Raw genomic sequence first — 8,721 nt, forward strand, 5'->3', positions numbered from 1 at the left:
ATCGTCGGCTTCAAAATAAAGTTGAGTGATTTGACATGTGAAAAATAAAAAAAACAGGACATATCTTAAGGGGTCATGTGCCCTTGTGCCCCCCTATGGGCTTGATGCCTCTGACAACCGCATGTGTCATAATAGTATCACAAGTTATGAGGAGAGATTCAAGACTTAAAACTTGTTACCATGACTTCAATTGTTAAAGGGCCAATGCCGCCGTTTTTATCTCGATATCAAATCATTTCTGTTTTTTAAATTAAAATGGTAAAAAATAAACAAAAATTGCTTCTTAGCAAAGATTAATTTCTCAAGCAAGAATTTAGCTGGGACTGTCTGGGAGTGGACTGAGTGGGGAGGGGAAAACTGAAAATGTGCTGTTATTGACAGAGGTTCGGAACTCTCTCATTGGTATATTAACCAATTTATCGCATGGTGGTGTTAACATGGAAGGCTAAAACTCCATCCCACTAAAACAGGCTGAAATTTCAGGCGGTATTTTCAAACAGCTCTTACACTAAAGGGGCATTATCATAATTTTCATAATTTCAGAGTATTATTCCAACCTCAGTGTGAAAATATATATAAAGCGCTGGAAAATAAAATGTTTGACTGCACTGTAAGTTGTATCAACATGTGTCTTATAATCAACTAAGTTGACATAACCTACATATGTTTTTTCTGTGTAACGTATATACATCAACTGACTAGCTACGTCTTTTAGGACTGCAGCCTAGGCCGCTCGAGGTCCCGATGCGGTCCATCCTGGCTCCGAAGCACCCGGACACAGCTTTACTCCTGGTGGCCATGAGCAGGTCCTGCAGCCGGCTCCTTTGACTCTGGGCCCTGCTGTAGCTCTCATCTGCAGCTAGCTCCCGGACGTCTGAGAGTAGAGGCCTCTGTGGGGCCTCTGGGGCCCTGTCCCACTCTGGGCTAGCCTGACTATGTTCAGGCTCTGGGTTGGGGCCCTCGTAGTCCACTGCAGGGTCCTCTGCTGTGGCCACTGCAGCCAAGGTCTCCTCGAATCGCTCCAGTAGATTCTGTAGAACAGGGAATTCATGTCATGATGTTTCATTACTTGATTTAGTTACAGTATCATGGGCACTGTTAGAGCCATCTATCAAAGACAAACAGGTTCCTTAATCCATTGACATAAAGGCTGTACAAAAATAATATTATTTATCCTCAAATACAAAAAACCTTCCTTCCAATATAACTCTAGATATTGTACACAAAATACAGTTTTGAAAAGCGCATATTAGGTCAGACATTTTCTTTCTGACTAGCTGTTATTACATCACAAAAGTTGCCAAACAACTCTAAGTCAACTATCCATCAATTCAATCCAACACAACTTTATTATCAATTCTCCTAGGGACAATAAATCTGTGTACTCTACCTACATCAACTGAGAGGACTAGTAACTACCTACCTTCAATTGGGCCAAGTCGCTAGCAGGGTAGGGTCTGCCCAACACATGGGCCGCCACCAGCGTCTGTTGACAAAGCAGGAGCAGAAGTCCCCATGAGACGGCCGTCCTCGCCATGCCTGATTCCATTTAGGCTGTGGTTTGTTAGTGCTAAGGCAGGTTGTTAGCCAGGCATTCTCTTAAATAGACACATAACACAGGCGCACACACATACAGAGGAGACGGTCTGGTGTCAGTGGCTCATCATTTTGTGGATTGTCTGAAGTGCATTCCGACACCTCTGTCTGATAAGGCTGCTGGTAAAATGTAATTTTAAGTGGTGGCTGGGTGGTGGCTGATGTGTGTGTGTGTGTGTGAGTGAGAGGATACTCATGGTAGGTCTTTGGGGCCTGAGCTCAGACATGCCGTGCTTTGCCGGGAATACATCCGCTCTCTCCAAACCCTAAATATACCACAGTGGGTTAAAAGCATGTTCTGCTGCTCTATATATAGTAGGCAAAAAAAGTATCTTAATTTGAGTGTGTGGACCCCCTTCATGGAGTTTTCTCTTGGAGTTTTCCAATCATCTTGCATGGCCCAAAAGAGAGAGAGAGAGGCCTTTGAGAGGCCATAATGACTTGATTCACCTTGAGTGGTGGTATTTGAGTCACTCATCAATAATAAATAGGGGACTTGTGAATAAGTCAAGTTATGTAAAAAGTTTCCAGCCCCTTCAAACAGTATTACCGTAAAGCATGTGAATGATCTGTTAAGGTGACTTGTTGGACATTGGCTGATAGATGGATGACAGTCTTGGGTGCTCCATATAAGACTCCATATTAGAAGGCAAGACCATATCTCATGTCCTATTCAAATCGATAACCCTCATGACTCATAAAATGATTAGAATTTTTGGCATTACTGTAAAAATACGTCATTCATTCCTAAAACGTAACGCTGCCTTATCACTGGACAGCATAACTAAGCACGGGTCAGGTTATCAGTAATGATGACCCACACCACTTGGTACAATGTTAAGATGAAGTGTGCGTTTCCAGAAGGTCTGAACTGGGCAGAGTCCAGGGTTGGTGTATAAGAGCGTCTGCTAAATGACTAAAATGTAAATGTAAATGTAAATGTCGACATTGTAATTCATGTAATCATTGAACCATATAAAGTTATACGTCTAAAATACGCTATATATACAACAGTATGTGGACACCCCTTCAAATAAGTGGATTTGGCTATTTCAGTCACACCCGTTGCTGACATGTGTATTAAATTGAGCACACAACCATGCAATCTCCATAGACAAATATTGGCAGTAGAATGGCCTTACTGAAGTGCTCAGTGACTTTCAACATGGCACCGTCATAGGATGCCACCTTTCCAGTTCGTAACATTTCTGCCCTGCTAGAGCTGCCCCAATCAACTGTAAAGGCTGTTATTGTAAAGTGGGAAGTCTAGGAGCAACAATGGCTCAGCCGCGAAGTGGTAGGATACACAAGCGCGCAGAATGGGACTGCCAAGTGCTGAAGTGCCTAGCGCGTAAAAATCGTCTTTCCTCGGTTGCAACACTCACTACCGAGTTCCAAACTGCCTCTGGAAGCAACGTCAGCACAATCACAATGGATTTCCATGGCCGAGCAGCCGCACACAAGCCTAAGATCACCATGCGCAATGCCAAGCATCGGCTGGAGTGGTGTAAAGCTCGCTGCCATTGGACTCTGGAGCAGAGGAAACGTGTTCTCTGGAGTGATGAATCACGCTTCACCATCTGGCAGTCCGACAGACAAATCTGGGTTTGGCGGATGCCAGGAGAACGCTACCTGCCTGAATGCATAGTGCCAACTGTAAAGTTTGGTGGAGGAGGAATGATGGTCAGGGGCTGTTTTTCATGGTTCGGGCTAGGCCCCTTAGTTCCAGTGAAGGGAAATCTTAACGCTACAGCATACAATGACATTCTATACGATTCTGTGCTTCCAACTTTGTGGCAACAGTTTGGGGAAGGCCCTTTCTGTTTCAGCATGACAATGCACCCATGCACAATACAGAAATGGTTTGTCGAGATTGGTGTGGAAGAACTTGACTGGCCTGCACAGAGCCCTGACTTCAACCCCATCGAACACCTTTGGGATGAATTGGAATGCCGACTGCGAACCAGGCCTAATCGCCCAACATCAGTGCCCGACCTCACTAATGCTCTTGTGGCTGAATGGAAGCAAGTCCCCGCAGCAATGTTCCAACATCTAGTGGAAAGCCTTCCCAGAAGAGTGGAGGCTGTTATAGTAGCAAAGGGGGGACCAACTACATGATTTTGGAATAAGATGTTCAATGAGCAGGTGTACCTGCTGCACCTGACTCAATTTGGCGCATGATAGATCTATGAATGTGATCCCAAGGTTTAGGCAAATTTCACATCTCATTATTTTCCTCATTGAATATTCAGCCTGAGCTTATAATGACTTAGGCATTCTGTAATTTGCTATTTATTTTTCGAAATGGACGTATGAAAGTAACCAGCCAAAACAACGTTTTGTGCTCAGTTGTAAACATTTATTGTACACCATGACACCATCTTACATCAGTTCAAATAAATATATTGGCAATAAACAAAGTTCAATAAATATAATAAAATAAATACGTAGCCTATAAATAAGAATACATTTTGGTAAGTAATGACGTTGCTGTTCCAGGTTATGTGTAAGACTTCATCTTCTCTTTGCATCTGAAAATAGAGAAAACAAGACATTAGACAACATAAGTTTGTCTCTTAACATTAGAACTCTCACAATGGATATCAGACAAATTTACCACACTGTTTTGGCGTCAACTACTTGGACACTATTTGATTAAGAGATTGTATCTGATGCACAGTAGCCTATACCATCTAAACCTGAACTATACTCACTGTATTTGCCAACCGTGGTGCATCCAAGAGAGCTCATTGAGCCAATTCGGTCCATCCTTCGCCCGAAGCAGCCTGAGTATCTTTTTGATGTTGAGTCGTTTCGGACAGTTTTCAGGTCCCGAGCCGAGAGGAACTCTCTTATGACGGCTTTGTCCAGTCTTGTTTGTGGTTGCTCTCTCTCATCCTCTGCAACCATTGCCATGTCTTCGGGAGTGACGTCGTCCAACTTTTCTGTGGAGACTTGCTCGACCTCACTCCGCTCAGGAAAGGACTTTTCAAGTTGATGGAGAAGTACCTGCAATGTCAAAAACAAGTTTGAACAAACAGTTTTAATGATACCCTTGGGCTTCAACGTCTAGGGATTATAAACTACTAGATATTTCCGGAACAAGACATCCCTCAAAGGCAGATATAAGGCTGTATAGCCTAAAAGGGGCTCACATTTAAGACCTCCATGTCATCATTGGTCAGTAAACCGTTGTAGACAGGATACTCGTTGCTCAGCGGCATATTTAAGAACAGGAGAACAAGGCCAAAAAGAGGAATGTTGGCGAGCTGCATTATTCTCTTTGTTCTTCAGCGAAATTGAAGTTGTGTAAATTGAAGTTGTGTGTGAAGCTTATTTTCCTTGCAGTTCAATTGTCGTTGTGTCTACACACCTACCCCAGGGTCTTTTATATCTAGTCTGACACGCACAGTTATGCAAAGAATTGGAGTTGCATGCCGACACCTGATTGTGATAACACTAGCTGTCGGAAATGACTCCTTTTAAAGCGTTGTCTTCCTAGATAATGGGGCATACCCATGACCTAGTCAGTTCAATCCTTTGTTTAGAAACATACGTTCATAAATTGGCTTGCATATTGTAAGAGATTTTTCACATTGAGTAGCCTACTGAAAGTCACAGGCTTAATACGGGTCTTGCCAACAGTGGGCCGCTGCCTAGCATTGAGGACAGACCTTGCGCCTTGTTTAATGTTAGGCTTCTAAAATTGGTGATATATTAATTATGAAGTAATTATCAAGTTCTCACTAAACTACGTCCCACTGGGCACAAACTGGTTATATCAATTGAATTTGTCAACGTATCGTGACAATGTCAGATTTTCAACGTTATCCACTATCAGAAACAAAAACAATAGGCTGGGCAACACCTCCAACTGGAGAATCCCATCCAAGGTTTTAACCAAGCCCGCTTAGCTTTGATATTTATCCCTGACTATTACCAATGTGCTATTTTCAGAATGATTGTTGAGAGACATCCACTTAAAAACGAAATAGAGTCACTGTTGCTATCAAAGTCATTCCAAAGGGTAGGTTTAACAGAGCAAATGAAACGTGACCAAAATGTATCAATCATCAATGATACTATTTAGGCCTATATAGCAGTTGCAAAGTCATCAACATCAACATCAATTGTTTGAATTCAACGCAGAATTCAACTAAAAATAGACAATACAATAGGCCTAGGATTTCAAGCTCTGGTTGAGTTGAAATGTAATGATATTTAGTGATATTGAATTGTGTTTGGTTGTCAATGCAACCACATATCAACATTTGTGCCACTGACTTAGTCTGGCTTTAATTCCAGTTTGTCTACAAATAAAATATGTATATGTTGGATTCACATATCCATCTCAACCAAAAATCAAAGTTGAAGAATAGGACTAAATCAAACTTTATTAATAGTGCATTTAAAGTTTGATTTGATGTAATCCTATTCTATAACTTTGGTTGAGATGGTGACGTGAATCCAACATATCAATTAAGAGCGTCTGCTTAATGACTAAAATGTGAATGTGAATATATTTAGTATAGTTTTATCTAAAAAGGATAACTTTTTTAATGTTTCCCTATTTTTATGAAATTCACTGAGTGGGATGGACCTCCCCTTCCTCCTCTGAGGAGCCTCCACTGGTTTAGACATAATTTAGCCTGTGTGTGTGTCTAAGGTGGGGGGTGTGCTGGGCCCTCTCTACAGACCTGCCATATAGATTTTAAAGTTGGCAGTCTGTCAAATGTTTTAATCGTGCTATATCGATGTGGAATATAGGCTACTGCATCTGCCACATTCTTGTTCCTGAACTTACATTGACTTTTGTAGAGTTTCAATAACTTTCTTTTTTACAATAAACAATGGGAGCCTTTCCAATGTACTGGTCCAACGACAATAGTTGGGCTTATGATGGGAACACATTCGTTAACTGTGTCATACTACTTGTCTACAAGAATGCTAAATATTGTTGATAATTAGTTTTCATATGATGATCCTCCGATTATTTGGACCTAATGTGCTGGCATTGCAGCGCTGGTTTAGTCCATAAACTATTTGAATTGCAGTAGTTCATTGTCAGTACAACTTGAATTTCTCTCATTATCTTTCTCTCTCTGCGACAACTAGCCTAATGTGACAACTGGTAGGCTATAATGTCTTGAATTCATAATAAATATATGTTGATGACAAGAAAGCAAAGTGTTCTATATCTAATAGTTTATTACAAATGATACCATCTCACAACATCATCAAACATATATATATCAATTTTATACACATAAGTGAACAATACTGTACAGGCGTCCAACATAACAAATACGTAATATTGGCTATTTCTGGAGAGTGCCATTAGCAATCATATATTCCTTTTTCGTAGTAGAAATCAAATATGCATATGTCTAATTCTCACTGACCAAGTCTAGAAACAAACCAACACTGAAATAAAGAGATTGAATTGTGTATGTTTTAATATCAAAATGATTTAATATATGTTAGTTTATCAAATAAATATATTATTTGAATGAAAAAAATGCATTCTCCATAATGGGAGGGAGATTTCCACAGACGTCAGACATGACGCAGTTTCGTGACGTCCATGAATGGGTAGCCTACATTGTTCTTCAGTTCCCAAATATTCTCTTCTTGTTACCTGCAAATACAAATGAAAATAATATAAAATTAGGCCCTATGTACTTTTTCCACACAAAGGCTATGTTTAGACAGGTAGCCCAATTCTGATCTTTTTTTTAACTAATTGGCAATTTGATTTGAATCAGATCAGCTCTGAAAAAGATCTGATGTGAAAAGATCTGATGTGAGTGGTCAAAAGACCAATTACTGGAAACAAGATTAGGGCTGACTGTCTAAATGCAGCCAAAGTGACATCGTAGCCTACTACATTCTTGAGCAGATTTGTAAGGTTTTTAAAGACATTCCACTCAAGTTATTGCCATAAAATATGTACCAGTCTTGACGTTATTGCACCCAAGTCCGCTCCATGAGCCGATTCTCTCAATCCGGTTACCGAAACAGCTGTTGAACGATTTGGCCGTCCTCGTCAAACCGATGAGATCTTTCAGGCGTGACACCACAGGGCTTTCGGGGGCAATTCTGTTGGGTGCGTTCATGATCATTCTCTCCTCCTGCCCCCGGATCACCGCGGGCGAGTTCTCAATGTCCTCCGTCTCGGCTGTGTCCACCTCCTCAGACTCCGATGGATAAGCGTAATTTTCCTCGTTAACGGTCAGCTTGTCCTCGAGCCGCTGGATCAGGTTCTATAAGTGAACAAATGGCACGTATTAATGTCATAGTCATAACACATTACTTTGAAAGGTGATTTCAATAGAACTTATAGATGCTCATAGAATATATGTGTTGTGTCAACAGTTAAAAGTTGTTATAAATCTACAGAAATTAAATAATTCTAAGAACATCAATTTACTTGATTTTCTATTTTATGTTTCTGAGCTGGTTCTTACTGTAGTAAGGTGTCTTACCTTCAGATTTTCCAACTCTTGAACATTCCGACTGGCATACGGAGTTCCACAGCTTACACTGTGTGTCGTTATTAATACGATATATCCAAGGAAAATATGCAATTTCGCCATTCCAATAACGATCCCCCTGTGGTCTTTTTGAGGTGTCCCGTTCAGTGTTTTAATGACGGGATGACTAAGTCCCCTTTTTATATAGAGCCCCGTGCTTTGGACAGTAGGCCTACTTATGAAGGACTGCATGTTATGACAGAATTCAGCTTGACATTCCGTTGCCTTGACAGTGAGTGATAAGGGAGCCTGGTTGTGTGCGGCGCCCTGACCGACATCCTTTTAAGATAAGATTTCGTTTGGACCATTATTTGGACTGGAGATACTTATGCGCTCTAGAATCAATTGTAGCCTAACTATTTGGTGTCGTGTTTTTAGTTTGTCTTTGGGGATGAGAGGAGGAAGAGGATGAGGGACGATGAAGAAGAGTAGGTGAAGGATGATGAGGAGGAGGTTGTGATAGGCTACTCATCGATATATGGTATCACTTGTTGAGTTTCAAGCTCTGATAGAGGAAATGTTGACCATAGTGATTGTTTTCTATGTATTGTATTGTGCTCTTTGTATGTACACAATACTTTTTAAGCCTTGA

The 8,721-nt window shown here is 40.9% G+C and overlaps 3 protein-coding genes across 3 annotated transcripts; all 3 read right to left on the reverse strand.

Annotated features, from left to right (window-relative positions):
* Positions 1 to 290: 290 nt before the first annotated feature.
* On the reverse strand, positions 291 to 1,590 carry nppa (natriuretic peptide A). Its single transcript, XM_041856874.2, has 2 exons — positions 1,424 to 1,590; positions 291 to 1,031 (listed from the first exon to the last, which is right to left on the reverse strand). The coding sequence occupies exons 1-2, from the start codon at positions 1,547 to 1,549 to the stop codon at positions 699 to 701; spliced, it is 459 nt and encodes a 152-aa protein (XP_041712808.1). The 5' UTR covers positions 1,550 to 1,590; the 3' UTR covers positions 291 to 698.
* A 2,343-nt stretch (positions 1,591 to 3,933) lies between these two features.
* LOC121546767 (brain natriuretic peptide) lies at positions 3,934 to 4,949 on the reverse strand. The gene is made up of 3 exons (XM_041858007.1): positions 4,752 to 4,949; positions 4,311 to 4,605; positions 3,934 to 4,127 (listed from the first exon to the last, which is right to left on the reverse strand). The coding sequence occupies exons 1-3, from the start codon at positions 4,869 to 4,871 to the stop codon at positions 4,111 to 4,113; spliced, it is 432 nt and encodes a 143-aa protein (XP_041713941.1). The 5' UTR covers positions 4,872 to 4,949; the 3' UTR covers positions 3,934 to 4,110.
* A 1,837-nt stretch (positions 4,950 to 6,786) lies between these two features.
* On the reverse strand, positions 6,787 to 8,263 carry LOC121546768 (ventricular natriuretic peptide). Its single transcript, XM_041858008.2, has 3 exons — positions 8,082 to 8,263; positions 7,550 to 7,859; positions 6,787 to 7,234 (listed from the first exon to the last, which is right to left on the reverse strand). Exons 1-3 carry the CDS (start codon positions 8,190 to 8,192, stop codon positions 7,206 to 7,208), a joined length of 450 nt encoding a protein of 149 aa, XP_041713942.1. The 5' UTR covers positions 8,193 to 8,263; the 3' UTR covers positions 6,787 to 7,205.
* Between the last annotated feature and the right edge of the window lie 458 nt (positions 8,264 to 8,721).

The sequence above is a fragment of the Coregonus clupeaformis genome, chromosome 30 (assembly GCF_020615455.1).
Source record: "Coregonus clupeaformis isolate EN_2021a chromosome 30, ASM2061545v1, whole genome shotgun sequence".
Taxonomy (NCBI): Eukaryota; Metazoa; Chordata; class Actinopteri; order Salmoniformes; family Salmonidae; genus Coregonus; species Coregonus clupeaformis.

Bases quoted from the DNA above. Each gene is read 5' to 3' on its own strand.
- nppa (XM_041856874.2), bottom strand. From the start codon at position 1,549: ATGGAATCAGGCATGGCGAGGACGGCCGTCTCATGGGGACTTCTGCTC. The intron at 1,032-1,423 runs GTAGGTAGTTAC...CCTGTTCTACAG, and splicing joins GCGACTTGGCCCAATTGAAG to AATCTACTGGAGCGATTCGA.
- LOC121546767 (XM_041858007.1), bottom strand. From the start codon at position 4,871: ATGCAGCTCGCCAACATTCCTCTTTTTGGCCTTGTTCTCCTGTTCTTA. The intron at 4,606-4,751 runs GTGAGCCCCTTT...TTGACATTGCAG, and splicing joins ATGACATGGAGGTCTTAAAT to GTACTTCTCCATCAACTTGA.
- LOC121546768 (XM_041858008.2), bottom strand. From the start codon at position 8,192: ATGGCGAAATTGCATATTTTCCTTGGATATATCGTATTAATAACGACA. The intron at 7,860-8,081 runs GTAAGACACCTT...GTTCACTTATAG, and splicing joins AAGAGTTGGAAAATCTGAAG to AACCTGATCCAGCGGCTCGA. The intron at 7,235-7,549 runs GTACATATTTTA...TTGTATTTGCAG, and splicing joins GTGCAATAACGTCAAGACTG to GTAACAAGAAGAGAATATTT.